Source organism: Maylandia zebra, linkage group LG11 (genome assembly GCF_041146795.1).
Source record: "Maylandia zebra isolate NMK-2024a linkage group LG11, Mzebra_GT3a, whole genome shotgun sequence".
Lineage (NCBI taxonomy): Eukaryota > Metazoa > Chordata > Actinopteri > Cichliformes > Cichlidae > Maylandia > Maylandia zebra.
This window is the reverse complement of record NC_135177.1, coordinates 10,153,344-10,171,551: the sequence shown is the minus strand read 5'-3', so window position 1 is coordinate 10,171,551 and position 18,208 is coordinate 10,153,344. Positions and strand designations below refer to the sequence as shown.

Here is an 18,208-nt window from a genome sequence, read left to right as displayed (position 1 = left end):
TGCAGGTGAGGCGGTTTTGAATGTGAGGGAAGAAATATGGGTTGACATTTGGACCCAGGTCGGCTTCACTCACTGGCACTAATGGATCCTCAGTCGGCTGCACATACAAATAAGCTGCAGCTGGAGCTGTTAGGGGAGCGATAAGCTGTACACAGCATATCTGAGAAAAAGGCAAGTCTGCCTGTGCATTTGTGTCCAGGGGGGTGTGCTTTCGAGCCCACTGCCTTTAAGGATGGGGCAGCAGAAGTAGTGGAAATAGGACTGATTCTTATGATAACAGATGATGAGCTATTAAGTCCTTATGAGGAGAATAAGTAGATTCATTAGACAATATTCTTTCTTACAGCATCTCAAGTGGATACACTGTAGCCATTAAGTCTCTAGTTTATGTTTTCTTCTTCTATTTCGCATTTAAAATGATGGTTAAATTGAAGTAATTGAGACCACAGCTTTGAAGCTCAGTAAGCTGCAGTGAGGGTGGCATTTGGTTTTTCTCTCCGCTTCTTTGAAATTCAGTCTCACCGCCGAGCCCCAATCCTAATTTCTTTCACATTCATCCACGGCTTTAGATCAAATTCACTCCAAATTACCCGTGCTCTTGTAACAGCGGAGGGCAAAATAAATAAGCTCTGCATTTAAAAAAAAAGAAAGCCAAAACAAAATACTGCAGCAATCACAATGCAGGAATGATGAAATTTACTGAAAGGCCCGAGCTCATCCTAAAAAACATAAAACAAGACAGACAGGCTGTTCACTGTGTGAGAAGCAGGCTGAAACATGAGCCGGGTGCATTGCAAGCCCCAGAAAACACAGTTATACATTTTATCATTTGGAAAATTACATCTGGAGGAACTAAAAGCCATCACGTTGAGTTACTCAGCTTGTGTTTGGAAAAAAAACAGAATTTTGTGCATTGACGAAATGTCACTATTGTTAATCTGTAAAGTTCAAAAGGCATCAGTCACACAGGCATTCACCCACTTTTTTTAAAGAAAGGTAATGGAATATAATCCAGATTATTCCAGGATTCAGAAGGAGTAAGGTAGAAAATGCAGGCATGATACGGAGGGGGATGCGTCTCCACTTCTGTATTCCCTAAAGATCCCTAATGTGCATTTCCTTGTCTGCCCCAGAAAGCCACCGATGCATTGCATTTGTAAGAAATTCCTAAAACAGCTGAGGCTAAACTCGACAGAAGCATTAGTAATAACCAGCTGAATGGTCAGAATGACTCATGAGCTCAATTATGGAGTTCAGCAAGATTCAGATGGTTTCCTAGGTTTTTTCGAAATACTTAAAAGACTCAGACGGAGTGAAACATTACAAACGTGGCCTAACATGAACTCCTACATGATAAAAATATGTATGCACTGGCACATATGTGGAAACGGTTGTGCATGTTGTTCAGCACAGTCACACACACACGGAAGATTCTCTACAAGTGAGTCAGTATCTCTTAAATGAGCAGATTTCCTCTTAATTATGAGGACTAAAAAGCATCATTGACCAAGGGACATGCTGCAGTGACAGCTACGTCTGTGCACTTTGATTATATAATAGTCAAAATTTAGTAACTGGGAGTTACTAAACTCAGAGGATCAGCAGGTTTGAGGCTCTTTTGATGCAATGTCCAGAGTGTTAATGACTCGTGTTACAGCACACTCATTAGCCTGCATAGAGTATGTCCTTAACTTTTCAGTGAAGACCAACTCCTGCACATCAAATATCAGTGTACGTGGATATCAACCAAACAACTTTATACTGGTAAAAGGTACAGTATATAATTTTCTGTGTGTATATGATCTAAAAGCATATAATATATATATTACACAGAGACAAGCATTCATTGGCTGCAGTGGGTTCCTGCATACCAACGCGATGACCAAATCAGGATCTTCTGTACATACAAGCACATTAACCAGCAGAATTCAGCTAAGAAGGAAAACTTTCTTAGCTTTCTTAGAACTCAGTTCTTGATTAAATAAAACTTAAAGGCACTTCAACAAACGAAAGCTAAAGGAAGCTGCAGTTCACAGTAAGTTCGTTAGAGGCATTTTAATCAGTCTCCAGAGTCTTTCATTTGGCTCATCTATGCAGGTGGAAAGTGAGTTCAGTTGCGGCTGAACATCATCACATCTATGCTGCTTGGGAATGGGAAGCCTGATCTTGTTCCAGGTGAACTAAATGTCTGAAAGTGTGGCTGTAATCCAACTCACCAACAGAAATCCATATGCATATTTTCGAGTACATGCACAGGATTTTTTTATTTACGAATTTTGCCAACTTCTGTTAACCAAACAGTTTGAAATCCAGCCGTAATATTTGCAGTAATTAGTCATCTGGGATCTCAGAGTCGGAGTCCAACTACAACCTCAGCAAGAAGTCTCTCTGCAGCCACTAAAGTGCCGCCGACTCCCAGTGTAATTTATAAGACGAGCGTTATGTGGACACTAAAGCGTTTCCTGTTAGAACAAAATCTGTATCGCAAACGTTGCTGTGAAAATCTCTTGCTGCAGCTCCACTGAGACTCTGAGGCAGACAAATGGCCTTCACACGCCTTGTCTCACCTTGATAAAGCGTCCACGGGGGCTCCACTTTCCTCTTTTGATTGAGCGGCAATCACACACTCGCTCATGGATGCGTGTGTGTGCCTGCTGAGAGTGTTTACATGGACCACAAGAACTAGACTAATCAATCACAGGGAAAACAGAAGGAAACAGCATATTCCACTTCTGTCATCCATGCATGGGTATGATTTACACTGAAAAGGAGGAGAATAAATGCACGCCATCATTGCATTCACCCTGGTGTTCCATTATATTAAGTAATGGGACTGGTTGAGCTCATGAAGCAGCTCAGGAAGCTGGTTATGATCTCTGTGGCCACAAGGAGGCGCTTAAACAGTCATGCATGAGCTGATGGAAGGATCGGAGAAACATGACCATCAAGCTTTCCTATATCATTACGCTGTTATTGAGGAAATCACATTAAATTACTCTGTACAAATTCATCAGTCCTTACAGTCAGTGTTTTAATCCACTTTTACTTAATTTCATTCTTTTAATTTTGATTATGCAGGAAAGGGAAAAAACATCTGATGGGGTTTTTGTTGCTGGGTTTCTGGGACAGGAAACAGAATAAAAATGAAGAAATTGGAGGAAAATGAATGAAAGGATTTTTCAGGGATTTAAATACACAATAATTTCTACTTAATCTATATGACCTAGTTCAGTCCCATTTTAATCAAACCACACCCCTGGGCCTACATCCAGTAACTGGTTAAAAGTGAGCAATTTATTGAATTAGCCCCACGAACAACATGATGGTAAACCTTTACCTTCTCAACGTGATGTGAAAAGGACCTTTGTTTATAAATATTATTATTATTATTATCTGTGTATATTTGTGTGGAAAACGTGTTGCTGTACAATCAGATTAATGGCTCTTCCTTTCCTTGACTGATTCTAAATTTCAACTGAACTGTTTGAATTTACCAAACGTGTGTGTGTGTGTGTGTGTGTGTGTGTGTGTGTGTGTGTGTGTGTGTGTCAAGCCTTACCCCAGTCCTGCCAGATCTGATACCAGGTTGCCCAGCGCAGCAGCTGTAGATAATGGGAGAAGCAGAGGCATGGGTTACAGAGGCATTTTTCCGTAGGGCATGATGGATGTCCCAAGTGCATTATGGGCTCATCAAAGAAGCAGAGGCACAACACACTGAAGAAGAAGACCACACTGCTGCCGTTTTGCTTCTTACATGCTGTAGTGCAAGTAAAAGAGGACGAGGGAACGCTGAAATAACTTCACTGTCACCGGTTTATGCTTTGAATGTGCCGTATGGTACTGTAACAGCTGGGCCTAAGGACAGAAAATAAAGCCTGTGCTTTACTCCTGTTCTCTCAGCTGTCCCTGACCCTGAGTGCAGAGCATTGCTGCTGCAGCATTACAGAAACACTCCAGAGGAAACACACAACGCAATCGTGTCATCACTGCTGAGGCACAGTCATCATCTCCGGCTGGGCTCGAGCACTTTCATCTGATCTTTGAGCTACTGTAGCAATAAATATTGTACACATTACTCAGAGACAAACACTCTACTAACAAAGCGAGCAGAGACACATGCATCCTGTGGCAAAGCATCTTTAAGCTTCTGGTTTATAAAAGTTTAAAAGCAAGCAGCTTCTTTTTCTGTGACAAGAACAACGAGCGACTTAACTAGAGCCTCTGAATGAGAGGCGAGAGCTGTTGCAACAGCTAGGAAAGTAAAGGAAAGTGTGCAACTCTTGGCCCAAGAGTCGGTGCCAAAGCACACAGAGCATATTTGGACTAAATAAGGTACTTTTAGCAGAAATCTTTGCACTGTGCACCATTAAATCTGACTGTAAATCAGCAAATACCACAAAGGAAAAGGGGCTTGTTGCTTCAGCTGATTTAGGTCAGATGAAGATTTTGTGTGGTTATTTAAACATTTTTAGTTAATTTCTAAATATAACGTTACTCTCTGGCAGTGTAATAATTTTTCAGTGTGTTTCACCTCATGTTGGCACTTAAACAGAGAGAGTTGCCATTAGCCCCATGCTTTGTCTTGAATTGTGTACCAGTACTTTATACGGTCACAAAGGTGAATTCTTGGCTATGCAGCAGTTCAATGTTCAGTCAGCTGAAGGAGGACACACGTGCAGCTGTGCATGGTTGCTTTGAGGCAATATGGCCACGTTAGGCAAATTAATCTACACTCTGAAGATGATTAAAACAGATGTAACACAATATCTTGCTGACGTTAAACACTGCACCTCTGTACAGCCACTGAAGAGACAGCAGTGATGGAGAGGCCAGCTTGAGACTTTATTATGTGGTCAACCTGCTCAGATGTAATTACGAGACAAGGTTGGCTGTGCCTTTAATTCGCTGCTTTCTCTCCCTCTTCGGGGCCTTGGCATTAGATCTGATGCACATCAACAGACTGATGAGGGGGCGGGCAAATGCATCACAATTCAAGTCATTCTTAAGCAGCTGCAAACACACAAATCACAGTGTAACTGATATTCTGACAAACTTTATCAAGTAGAAAAAGGGAAGTCAATTAAAAAGACAAAGAGTAACAAAAAAAAAAGATTTCCTGTTTGTAATCTCTGATTTCTGGATGGACTCTAAATATTAGTATTACATGTGAACTCCTACTTAATGTAAATTTCTGTATGTGGAAAGCAACAGGCTGTTTGGGGATTTTCCCTCATTTATCAGAGTTAATCGCTGTATCATCACAAACAGACTGCATGTAATTACCAGCTTAATCCCATTCAATCACAACCTTGCAGTGTTTGCAGCGACAAGCCTGTAAATTCATTGCAAATGCCAAGCAGCACACTCTTTTCTTTAGTTTACTTTCATTTCTTAACCTTTCTGTTACTGTTATCACATGCTTCCTTCACACTGTATTTCTTGGGAACTTTCTAAAACTTTTTTGCCTAATAGTTGACAGTACTGCCAACCTGATGGAGCGAACAGATGCAAGTGCCTGGAAGCAGCAAAAAAAAAGGAGCTTTTTACACCTGAAGCAAAACTAGAGAGCCTGTCTGCATGTGAACTATTCACTGACGGCTGCTGTGGGATAAATGTGGCATGAAACAATGTGAAGTTACAAATGGGAGACAGCGGGAACTTTTTACACTAGCTGTATTGCTCCTGTACAAGCGGTCATAATTTATAGGCGTGCATGAACAGCACTCTCTACAGTGACAAAAACAGGAGTATACCTGCACTCAGCAGTACGTGGCCTTACATGCTTTTGTTCTCACTCAAAGCTGAAAATTTGTTTGCGTGAGGCAGCTGGAGCTGTACAAAGGCTTCAAGTATGCAAACTGAAGCCTGGAAGCACCAATTCTGTCAAGAAAGAAAATTACACTTCTATTTCTTCCAGCTTGCTCCCCTTAAGGGTTGCCAGCTCACCCCGTCCCTAACATCCTGTTCTGTTGCACCAACCCTCTACATGTCCTCCTGTACTGCATCTGTGAATATTCTCTGAGGTCTTCCTCTTTTTCCTCCCCCTGGGAGCGCCGTATTCACCATCCTTTGTCTAGGGGGCGATAGTGGCTCAAGAGTTGGGAGTTCGCCTTGTAATCGGGAGGTTGCCGGTTCGAGCCCCAGCTTGGACAGCCTCGGTTGTTGTGTCCTTGGGCAAGACACTTCACCCGATGCCTACTGGTGGTGGTCAGAGGGCCCGGTGGCGCCAGTGTCTGGCAGCCTCGCTTCTGTCAGTGCGCCCCAGGGTGGCTGTGGTTACAACGTAGCTTGCCATCACCAGTGTGTGAATGTGTGCGTGAATGGGTGGATGACTGATTGTGTAAAGCGCTTTGGGGTCCTTAGGGACTAGTAAAAGTGCTATACAAATACAGGCCATTTAGTATTTCTCAACATTGCTGACAAAGTTAGAGAGACAAACCTTCTTTTTTTAAAAATTTTTCCTAATTCTGCCCCCCAAAAAAGCCCAAAGCAAAGAAAAACCTTAAAAACCTCCTAGTTTCACCTCATATTTATCACCATTGTTGCGCCACCAGTTTGACCAGTCTCATCAATCAAATGTTCTAAACTGTGCACTGGGAGGAAAATTAACTTTCACTAAACATGAGTAACAATTTTGAATAAAATTAAACTGAAATAAATCAAATCAAATGTTTATTTATTGAAAAACCTAAAGGAAAAATGTGCTTGGTACAAATTGAATGCATGTGAACCAAAATGACCTCTTTAGTGCAATACATTACATTATACTTATTTAACAGAATTACACTGAAAATTTACCTGTAATTAAATTAGTTAGAGTTAGAATTTTGGCCAAATAAATCTTTTTTGAGTGCAATTCTTTGACCTCATATTCATTTTGAGCTGCAGGCTTTTCACATCATTAAGGCTGTTTAACTGAAGTAATTAGGAAAGTCAGGAGTAGACGATTCATGCAGCTTCCACGCTCCTCAAGCGAGCAGAGACATTTTTGCCTCCTAGAAGGTGATTTGTCGTCTTCACTAGAGACTTGACATTAGTGCTAAATCACTCTGGACCGGGTTAGATAACTGCGCATTTTAATTTGCAGACCCCCGAATGCCCTCAATCTAGTGCGAATGACTAAATGGGGTCTGAGTGATAGAAAGTGTGTTAAGGCTGTGCTTAAGGAAAGAACAGAAGTCCTGTGTGCTTCTTGTCTCCGAGTGGCTCTGCAGTAGATTTAGATTTTTTTTAAACTACTAGATTAATGAGGGTGTCTGTTACAGCTCACTGTCAAATCCGGGTTAGAAAACCTCTCCACACAAAGGTAACAAGCACTCCCGTCAAACTTCAGAGTGGCCTCTCTAAAACTGAATTTTGCACATTCTGCCTGATAACCTTCTCTCTACGAGTCCTACCATGCCTGAAATTGCTTCAATCAAAATTCCAATCATCCATTCAATCAATTCACTGGGAATGAACTGAACAAATGGAGATTTTTCTTTTTTTTAACTGAAACTTGGCTGACTAGAAATATATGGAGAAGGGTTTGAAGTGAAAATTCAAATGAGTCTTGTCTACAGTGTATCCCTTATAGATCCATTTACTGTAACTGGAAAAGGTAAAGTCTTCCTTTTCCAGTCCCTCCAGGTGAAGTGGAATTTAAAAAGCCTCTGGCTTCTACCTCCTAGGCTCTTGGACAAAAGATCAGTTTACCCAATCTGCTGCATGTTTAAAAGCTTGAGCTAAAGACAAAGAACTGCCGTCACCACCAACAGCAACAGAATCAGAAGCACTGAAAGGGAGGGAAATGCCCCCTGCTCTTTAGCTCTGCTTCGATTAATGACAATATAAAGGACGCTCGCTTTGTTTGAGTTGGACAAAAAGAAAAACACTAAATTTGAAGCACTGAGTGATAGGGTCATCCCAAAGCTAATGTGTGTTCATTCTCACTTAGGGTAAAGTAGGGGGGGCTCTTTTAGACACGGCGAACAGTGGCGGGCGATAACAAAAATTCTGATGTGCGTCGTCAAGGGGATATTACAATACCCATTCAATGTGCTTGTGAACAGCATTAACATATTCATGAAGTTTTCCTTATCGTAGCCAGCCGCTCTTCCTCCTCTCTTTCTTTAATCTGACCTCGCTTTATAATTATTTTTAAATAGTGTCACAGTTCCATGATTAAGGTTTAAGTTGCAACACAGCGCACTCTGTCAACACGTCATCTAAAAGTGCCTTTTCTTCTATTTGGAGACTTGGCAGTCAGCTATGATTTAGCATGCTACAGCATGAATGTGAATTACTCTCAAATATATTTTCCTAAATCGAATCAAATGCAATAAATAAATGACTGATTTACAAGCAGATATTCTTGAATCTGAATGTGACACATATACAATACATATGTAATAGAGCTGGGGGATATATCGAGTTTTTTAAAAATATCGATATATTTTCATACGAGATATAAGATGTGCCAACATCGTTTATATCGATATAGTCTATGTTACGTTATAATTATACTTGTGGAGCCGCAAGTTTGCCTCTCTTTCGTCCATTTTTGTCTCTACGCTGCGTTACTGGGCCTCGCCTCTCCTTCACTGAGCACAACTCCCCCTCCCCCATAGCTTCACCTGCAGGCAACGACAAGATGATCACGGCAAATCTCCGTTAACAAGTTACCGCGGATCGCCCCGTGCGTGGGGCTGGACGGCGTCAACGTGTTAGCGAGCTAACCGCGCTAACGAGCTAAAATCCTTTCATTTTCTCAAAACTCGACAGTGCACCTTATGTGCAATCTGTCAAAAAAGTGTTTTAGTACGACTTTGGTGAGCTACGGAGCCGCACCGCTTGATGGATTGTCAGAGCATTACGGCTACCGTAATGGAGCCTCGCGGAGTAATACGTACTGTGCTTCAACGTAATATTACCGTATTGTGTGTGTATAAGGACCATAAATGGCACCTGTTAAGAGACACGGTTACAAAGAGGATTTCAAACTCCAGGCTGTCAGTCACGCAGTAGAAGTTGGGAACAGAGCAGCTGTGAAATCTGTCTGTCTTTGTTATTATGCTCAGCGTCTATTAGTTTACATTTTGACTGCACAATTGTGAGCTTTTTGTTATGCACAAAAACAACATTGTGTTCTTTTATTTATGGAGCATTATTATTTAATAAATGCTGATAATTTATTTTTGAGTAATTTCTTCATGTACATCTGTGCTGTATGTTAATAAAAGTGCCTGATTGACATCTGGGACACAGCTTTGACTAAACTCTCTTTTTGTTCTTACCATATGGCTTTAAAAAACAAATCGAGATATGAATTTTGGGTCATATCGCCCAGCTCTAATATGTAACACACGTTTATAGAATTGACTAAGTGCAGCACTGTGGGTGATCCTCCTTTTGCTGTTCAAAGTCTTCTACATAACTCATATAATCAATACTTTAAAAGGACAATACAGGAAATGAAAATGTGTTTTCAAAAATAAAACAGATTCAAATACATTACGAGATTCTCTGACCTGCCATAGTTGAAATGCCGAGAACCACGCCGATTGATAACTCAATCTGTGTGCCCTGGAAAAAACAAGAGAACAGAAGCTCATTTGTACAAAGAGGAAAGCTCAGTGCAAGCTGTTGTCTGCATCTCTTTGCAATAGGGGACTCAAGCCAGGGTGCCAAGCACCTGTGTAATTTTGGAGTTAAATCACCTTCTTTTAGCATCTATGTCACTATTTCTGCTTCAAACGTGTGAGGTTCTGGCTGGACCGGAATTTCAATTTTCATCAATTTATCACAGTTAATAACCGTGTCGTCACAAAAAGGGTCACACATAATTGCCAACTTGACTCCATTCAATCATAAACTGATAGCAGAATGACTACGATTACATTTTTAATGCACAAAAGCTGCTTTGCATGCAGCAACTGACAGCGAGTGGTTGCAGACCTGGTTCCTCGTCTTCGAAGCAGCCATGTCAAAGGCAACGAGACGACCTTTAATCACTCACAAAGCTCCTAATCTCAACAAAGTACTATTTTGTAAAATTTAATCTATACTTAGTACAACCTTTAAATGCATTTTTTGCAGTCTTTCAGGTTGCATTAGCTACCTCCAGAGACTGAGAGAATAAAGTGCTAGGAGTGCATGCCTCATGAAGCAGACACTTACAGCAACAATCATGATGCAGTTGTCCAGGAATCCAAATCCAACGAATGGGAGTGCATTGTGCAGCAGAACTGTAAAGCAAGCAAACACAACAAATCACTGTCAGACACATTATAATGTGATTCAGCATGGATAGACAACAACGCATCACACATTTAGAAGAGAAATGAGAACATTAGACACAAAACGCCTCTGAAGCCATAAGCAGCTGTAAATCAGTATCAGGCAGTGATACATTAGTGCGTGCTCATTAATGTGGTACGGGGGTAAGTCGTTCCGTCTTATTTCTTTAGCACTGCCGCTGGTAAAATGCAGACAGCTACGAAGCCAGCGGGTGAACACTAGACTCTTGGTAAGGTGGAATGGATTTTTTAAACAGGAAAGAGTAAATAGCATCATAAATATCAAGAAAATCCACTTGCAGCAGGAGTGCGTGGATACTATAGACAGTCTGATGTACCGATGGTGCTATCAAAGTGAATTTTAAAATGTCATCCACCGCCCGGGTAAAGGATATTCAAGCTTAAGTTCAAGTGAAGTTCAGTTTAGTTTAAGTGACAAATCTGCAGGAAAGTTTGAAGCGTAATCGCCACGATGCGACTGTGTTCTCTACGGATCTCGTAGCGCTGCAGCTCTCCTTCAGGACGCTGTGAGAACTTTCAATCCTGCTGTGAGCGCCTGAGCTCAACACTTAAACGCAGACTGACACCAGAGGCAATCCTGCCTTCAAACGTATGCTGAAACGGAACAAAGTGAGCACTCAGAGAATTCTCGGTGTTGGGTTTGACTGATTCCCTACGGAAACAAACTGGAGATTTAAAAGCAGTGAACGCCACGATGCTCTGAATTTGAATTTCACAGCAAGGGCCTGTTATCTTAACTGGACTCGGCTGTCTCAGGATCCCATTCTGCACACTTTGAGTTTAACCCAATATTAAAAAATGACTCCTCTGGCCATGTTAGCTCTAATTATAACAGCCATCTGGGGACATTTTTCCCTGTTGGTGGGGAAATTTCAATTAGGAAATTTGAGGAAATCACGACTGCTCGTCCTTAGTTTTCCTTTTGGTGACTTGATATGAACTTAAGACTTTCCTCTTGTATCAGCTCAAAGTTTGTGTAGGGTAATTTCCAATAAACCAAGTTCATAAAAAGGAGAGTCTATGGCTGACGCGCGTTCCTGGTTTCCAAAAGAAATGCTTCCAGTTGCATTATGATTTGAAGACTGTTTATTTATTACAAACTGAAGATGTAACAATGAACTCCTTCCTAAAAGACATGAAAGTTCCAAAAAATAGCAGTTATCCAGAACTAGCTGTGCACACGGTCAGAAAACCGTTAGACTCCTAACCTCTCTGTCCATGCTCCTCCCCTTCCCTCTCACACAGGGTTTCATGCTACTATTACACTTACATACTTAAAGTGAGAGGGACCCCCTTTTAGGTTCCAATCCCAAAACAGTGACTTAAAATTACTTTATGTAAACACATATATTTTCACATTTATTAATCCTGAAAAGATGACTTATGTAATGATTCTATGAATTATAAAACAAACATGAACTCAATCGTAAATAAAAAATATAAAGCAGACGTTTGGCGCTTACAGTTTGCTTCCTACAGGCAAAGGTCTGGACTGTTTTATCTGGCTCCTCTAATGTTTTCCTGGGCACATCACAGCTAGCCTACAAGAAAGAAAAACTCTGAGCTCGCCAAAGTGAATATTTGAGATGTCGCAGGCATTTTTTTTGAAACTTCATTCCTCAGGTGGACTCCCATCCATCGCAGCTTTCACAAGTTTTCATCCCTGAGATGGATGCAGTGGTTTTTTTTCATAATCTCGTAACTCCCAGTAGGAAAAAAATAGGCAACAACAAGAAGATTGACATTATCATCACAAATGTGTGCGACACCACAGTGACAACAGGCTGAGTCAGTGTTTCACTTGAAGTTTGTCTCTTCTGTGTCAGCTCAAAAAGACAAATGCTCGACTCCAGAGGAGACTAAATATTTCCCACACAAAGCGGCTGTTGTGACAAAGATCTGTTTTTGTTAAATATAAGACAGGCGAGGAGGAGAAGCTTCCAAACCTTTAAAGTGAAGAGAGAAAGCTGAGCTCATGAGATCACCAACAGAGTGAAAAATGCCCACACAGCCTTTGCAGTTGGATTACATTCTTTCTTTGTGAGCACAATGAGAAAAACCCCACTCAGCTTTATGCTGAAGCTTTTCTGGCTGGTCCCCAGTTTTATATAACAATTCAAGTTTATTTCATTTCATTTTTCTTCAATTTCTCTGTGTTTTACATTATTTTGACTTCAAAAGAAATGCATGCTTCAAATGTTTTCTAATACGAACCCTCATGTTGGGAAGTGCTGACTGGTTTACACAAGATCATCCAGGATGTAATAACGGACAACTGTACAAACAGAAAACATGTCTCCTTATACAAATTCACCATCCACCCACACATCCATCCGCTTAACCCCCGGTATCTTTTCCAGCTGTTAATGGAGGCCAGGTAGATATGAAACCAGGACTTCCTTGTTGTGAAGTAAAATGGCAAATGGCCTGTATTTGTATAGCGCTTTACTTAGTCAATTATTCAATCATCCACCCATTCACACACTGGTGATGGCAAGATACATTGTAGCCACAGCTGCCCTGGGGCGCACTGACAGAGGCGAGGGTGCCAGACACTGGCGCTACCAGGCCCTCTGACCACCACCAGTAGGCATCGGATGAAGTGTCTTGCCCAAGGACACAACGACCGAGACTGTCCGAGCCGGGGCTCGAACCAGCAACCTTCCGATCACAAGACAAACTCTTGAGCCACGATCGCCCCGTGAAGTAACAGTGCTAACCACCGCACACGTGCATAATAAAATAACACCTTTGAAATCTACTTTTAGCTGCATACATAATATTAGTAGCCTGTGACAACCCATTAAATTAAGTGTGCTTTCTTAAGCACATTAGTAGAAAGAAGCACTGATAAAGGGGAGATGTGAGATAATGGATGAAATAGCTCATCCATTTTTACCCCTACCCTTCATTTTTCCAAAAACATGTTCAATACAAGTCAGAAATCCTGTTATATTTTCTATTATCATATATTAGGGAAAGTTTGAATTAAAAAACGCTTCAAAGAAATTGAACAAGGCACAAATGGACTTAGGACTACGTGCAACAAGTATTGTTCTCCATGCTTAAGCAGATTGTCGTTCCGGATATTTTTTTCAGAGTATAATATTTTGATGTACAACTTCACACATTTGCTGTGGCAATGTTTATTATAGTGAGCCATTACATTAGTAAGAACTAAAGTAGATTTAAATATCAGTAATATTGTATATGATGGAACAGCTACATATTAAAGTTACAGTGTGCAAAATCTCACCACTAGAGGTCAGTAGATTCCAAATTGCATTCAAATTTTATTTTATTTTTTTGTTTTTTTTTACCACTCCCAATTCAAGCCATAATCCTAGCTATGGTAGCAAATGTAGGACAAACAACTCTGGCCTTGTTCATCTCTTGTGAGTGTAGGCCAGGGGTGTCCAACTCCGGGCCTCGAGGGCCAGTGTCCTGCAGGTTATAAATGTGTCCTTGATCCAACACAGCTGATTTAAATGGGTAGGTTACCTCCTTAACATGTCTTGAAGTTCTCCAGAGACCTGGTAATGAACTAATCATTTGATTTAGTTGTGTTGACCCAGAGTGATATCTAAAACCTGCAGGACACGGCCCTTGAGGCCTGGAGTTGGGCACCCCTGGTGCAGGCTGTCAGTCCACTGTTTACCTCAGCTGGTCTCCATGACTGTTTACTTCGGAGGCTGCAAAACTTGTGAAAGGAGTCAGATACAAAATGAAGAGAAGCTCACTTCTAAACGTTGACAGTGATCCTGAGGTGAATTGTTTAGGAAATCCTGAACCTTTCTGTCAGTAAAGGCTGCTGTTTTTGCTGCTGTTAGCTTGCATTAATGAAGCTTTCTTTAAAGTGGATCGAACATTGTTGGACTCTGAGACTTATTGAATAAACTCTCATATGATATGAGAATACAATCAAACTGTTTATCACAGCCTAATATTAGCTGGCTTAATGTTAGCTCATAACCAGCTGTTGTTGGTGCATGTTAATGCACGTCCTTGTGTGTTAGAGCTCAGACATCAGTTCAGCAGGTGACACTTGAGGTGAGAAGGAAGAAGATGTAGTTTTATCGAGTCGCGTTGTCTCTTTCCTTCTTGTTTTCACTTCTTTGGTGAAGAGGACCCGTTCTCAGATAATAAGCATAGATACTCATATCCTGAGTCTGACACTCTGCACGGGAATGCCTACGAGTTTTCTTCTTCTCCACCTCTGGTGCACTATGTACGTGGCCGCTCTGCAGCCACATTCATAAAACACTATTACGATGAATAACGATGTCCATCTCATCTGTACTCAAGATGATGGGACAACATGGTGGCTTCCATGAATTGCAAACCTGCTCCTATCTAATTTTATTTATTAATTCTAAGTTTACACATAAATTCAATCCATCAATTTGTTGTTTTTTCTCTTAAATAACCTCAAAAAACCACTGATTTTACATTTAAGTCATTATGACCTCAGACTCAGAGACTTTTTTACTGCTTATTAGATTCAATTTGGATCCATTAGGTCCATAAACAGGGGTTTTTCCTTTCCTTTGGACAATTCACGGAAACAACACATTCACAATGAGCCATTAATTAAACTGGTCCTCATTAACTTTCCTAAACTGACTGACTGTTAAATGAGGCATGTCCTAAAAGATTAGTGAGCAATTTTCTATGAGTACTCATCTTGTAAGATGAAAAGGATAAAATATATAGAGACACATTGAGGAGTTAATATATCTGCCAAGAACAAAAGGACCTCTTACCATATCTTAACTGTGCTGCAGTGGGTGGTGCAATTTCCAGCTGTCCTGGAAAAAGAAGAAAACAAATATTAAAGAAAAACATTTCTATTGAGGAGAACGATCAGCATTATTGAGAGACACTTCATAGATGGCAAAAAAAAAAAAGCAGAGAAAAAGAAGAAGGAAGGCATGCAAGAAATATGACATGAGAGGAATGAAGAGAAAAGAAACCACACCTCCCCCGACTGAACAAATATATATGGATATGTGGATATAGACTCACAGTAAAACACAGTCTTACAGTCCTAAATGCCTGTGTACACATATTAAATGGACAAAAATGATGGGAGACAGATTAAAGAAAAAGCTAACCTATTAAAAATAGTTTTTAGCAGTTATAACAAACCACAGATAGGCCGATGAAGGTCACTTCAAAGTTTAGAAGCTACAACCTCAAAACTGTGATCACCTCTAGTTTCAAAATAAGAGCACAAAAGGGTTAAAAGACTCAGATAACATGATCGGAGACGCCAACGATTAGAATAAGGTCTCTATATAACTCTGCTATATGTAGGCCATGCAGGACTTCATATGTTATTTATAACGTTTAAAGTGGATTATGAATTTCTCTGGAAGCTTGTGAAGGGAAGTGAGAAAAGAGGTGATGTGTGAGCACCAGCTGGTTTTCTTAGTAGCCTGGCTGCTTCCAAAATAAGGGTTAAAGTGATGTCGACATATAATAACTGTTGCCAAACAAGCTTATCGGGAGACTCGCCATCATACTGATTAGCGTGAATGCATGTGGCGCCAAACAATTAGAGCCGAGACCCAAAGATTCAAATATCTGCCACACACAACATACAAATACAAAGTTTACTGAGATTTCATTAAACTTTGATACTGCGACAGCACAGCTGAACTGAAACTGAAGTTAATGGGATGCAACCTCTATCTGGATTGCAGAGTAAAATTACTGTCTGACTATATGCCACATTTACTCAACAGCCACTGAACTGTGATGCAGCACAATGACCTGCTGTAGAGAAATAGATAATTAAATTGGTTTTAAGGCTAAAGACACAAGACAAGAGGACTTCTTCTGCCGGTCCAGTGAAATTAGATTTATTGCCATGAGGTGAGTGGAAATGTTAGTCCACATAATGAAGTCTGGTCTGTCATTTCCAGGTGTTATTGCACCACTGCAGGGTAGGGCTGCTCGATTATGGCAAAAATGATAATCACGATTATTTTCACTGAAATTGAGATCACGATTATTTGACGATATTTATTTAACTCTTTAAGACCTACCATAGAACCAAGTCCACCAGAGCTTATATTATTTTTTTACATGCTGTAGTGCCATTTGTGGGAGCATTTCAAGTTGCTATACATCAATACAACTGTTATAGCCCATATTTTAATAATATGTATGCATTAAGTCCATAGTAATTACATAAATTGCAAAAAAGTGCAATAAACTACAAAAAAAATTGAAAATCGCTTTTGTTTTGTTTACATATATTTCTACTTGGAGAAATTTAAGAGGTTTATCCCTCAAAACTTTAAATACAATAAAGTTGCAAAAAAATAGTTTCCCACCACAGGAAATTTATTTTGAGTGTCTTCATAGTTTTATTTTGGAGATACAGCAATTTTTATATACTGCAGGAAAAACAAAAAACAATCCTATGATGCAAATTTGCAAAGAAAACAGCATGTGCATCATTTCACTGTGGGAAGTGTTACGAACAGCTGATAGGAACGGCAAAGCGTGTTTCTGGAATATTATGTTTTTGTTCCTGCAAGCGCTTTTTATGCAATTTTTGCAAAGCTATATGTGGAACGAAACCGTGACTGAGGACAAGCTGATGGCATCAGATGTAAGTACAACTCCTCCGGTTTCATATGCAAAACAAATTATTGCGCTAGCTTACGCGGTTCAGGTTCTACAGGGATTTAACAATAGTTACGCAAAACGGAGCGTGCTGCTCTGACCGGCTTTAAAGGGTTAACAATGACTTTAAAAAATAATATAAAATAGTGTGCAACACCACTGAAGTTTTTTTTTTTTTTTTAAACTCTCTTTTCAACCAACGGCAGTCACTCTCCAAATAACTTCTGCTTAGCTTTCCGAGCTTCCCTCGGGTCCTCTTAATCAGCGGTCTCCACCCTGTTTTGCGCCACGGACCGGTTTATGCCCGACAATATTTTCACAGACGGCCTTTAAGGTGTCGCGGATAAATGAGGGAGGGGCTAATAATCGGCTCAGTCATTTTTAATGATCGTTGAAAGCCCAGATCGTAATCGTGATTAAAATTCGATTAATTGAGCAGCCCTACTGCAGGGTAAACCAGGCTGGAAAGGTTTGGATTATTAGTAGTGAAGGTGATTCAACTCCAAACAAACATACTCCTTCATTCCCTCCTTGGACCTTTTCCATTGATTTACAAGCTATTAAGAACAAATACAAAACAAATATTATAGTCAAGTACTGATTTTTAGGGAGAAAACTATTAACTTTTGTTTTTACTTAATTAGAACAAAAAAAAAAAGCTTGAGCACAATTTAATAATTTTCAGTCACTTAATGGATTTATTTATGTTACAGTTAAGTTTAGAAGTTTAAAAACTGAACCTGGTCGATCACAGAATGAACGGGAAACTAAAGATAGCTTTCTGCCTTCTTTCCTCCACCCTGTGTGCCTCCCCCCACCCATTGCCACCCATGTTCAGTGTGACATTATGAGCTCTACAGTCTTCAGTTCAACTCCCGGCTCATGCAGCTCACAACAGATGTTCATCAGCAAAGTGCATACACAGACACACACTGACCTGTCAATGCTTCCAGTTTGTGTATAAAGAAATATTATTATCCCATTTTCCAAGTTTCTGGACAATTATGTTGCTTCCACAGGCATCAACCATCCAACTACAAGAGATGGAGATCTTATCCACGGAGGATGGTTTACTTCCCTCCAGAAACCATTTGTTTCCATTTATTGCTCATCCAGGGGCTGCTTCAGGATTTAATTGAAGACCTTTCAATGATCATCAACATCAGTGAGGCAGTAACCATTAAACCTTCTTGGTACGCAGTTATCCTCACCTGCCTTACAACACTAGCATTTGTTAGAAAATGGAACTTTTCTGTAAAGAAAGATGCATCAGC

The 18,208-nt window shown here is 40.3% G+C and overlaps 1 protein-coding gene across 1 annotated transcript in view; it reads right to left on the bottom strand.

Moving 5' to 3' along the window:
* LOC101476933 (transmembrane protein 65) overlaps positions 1 to 18,208 on the bottom strand; it is a 53,189-nt gene that overhangs the window by 4,886 nt on the left and 30,095 nt on the right. Inside the window, exons 3-6 of the mRNA XM_004565133.5 lie at positions 15,062 to 15,106; positions 10,159 to 10,226; positions 9,510 to 9,564; positions 3,560 to 3,602 (exon numbers count right to left, since the gene is read on the bottom strand). Coding sequence (XP_004565190.2) covers positions 3,560 to 3,602; positions 9,510 to 9,564; positions 10,159 to 10,226; positions 15,062 to 15,106 — 211 coding nt within the window. The remainder of the gene's footprint in view (positions 1 to 3,559; positions 3,603 to 9,509; positions 9,565 to 10,158; positions 10,227 to 15,061; positions 15,107 to 18,208) is intronic.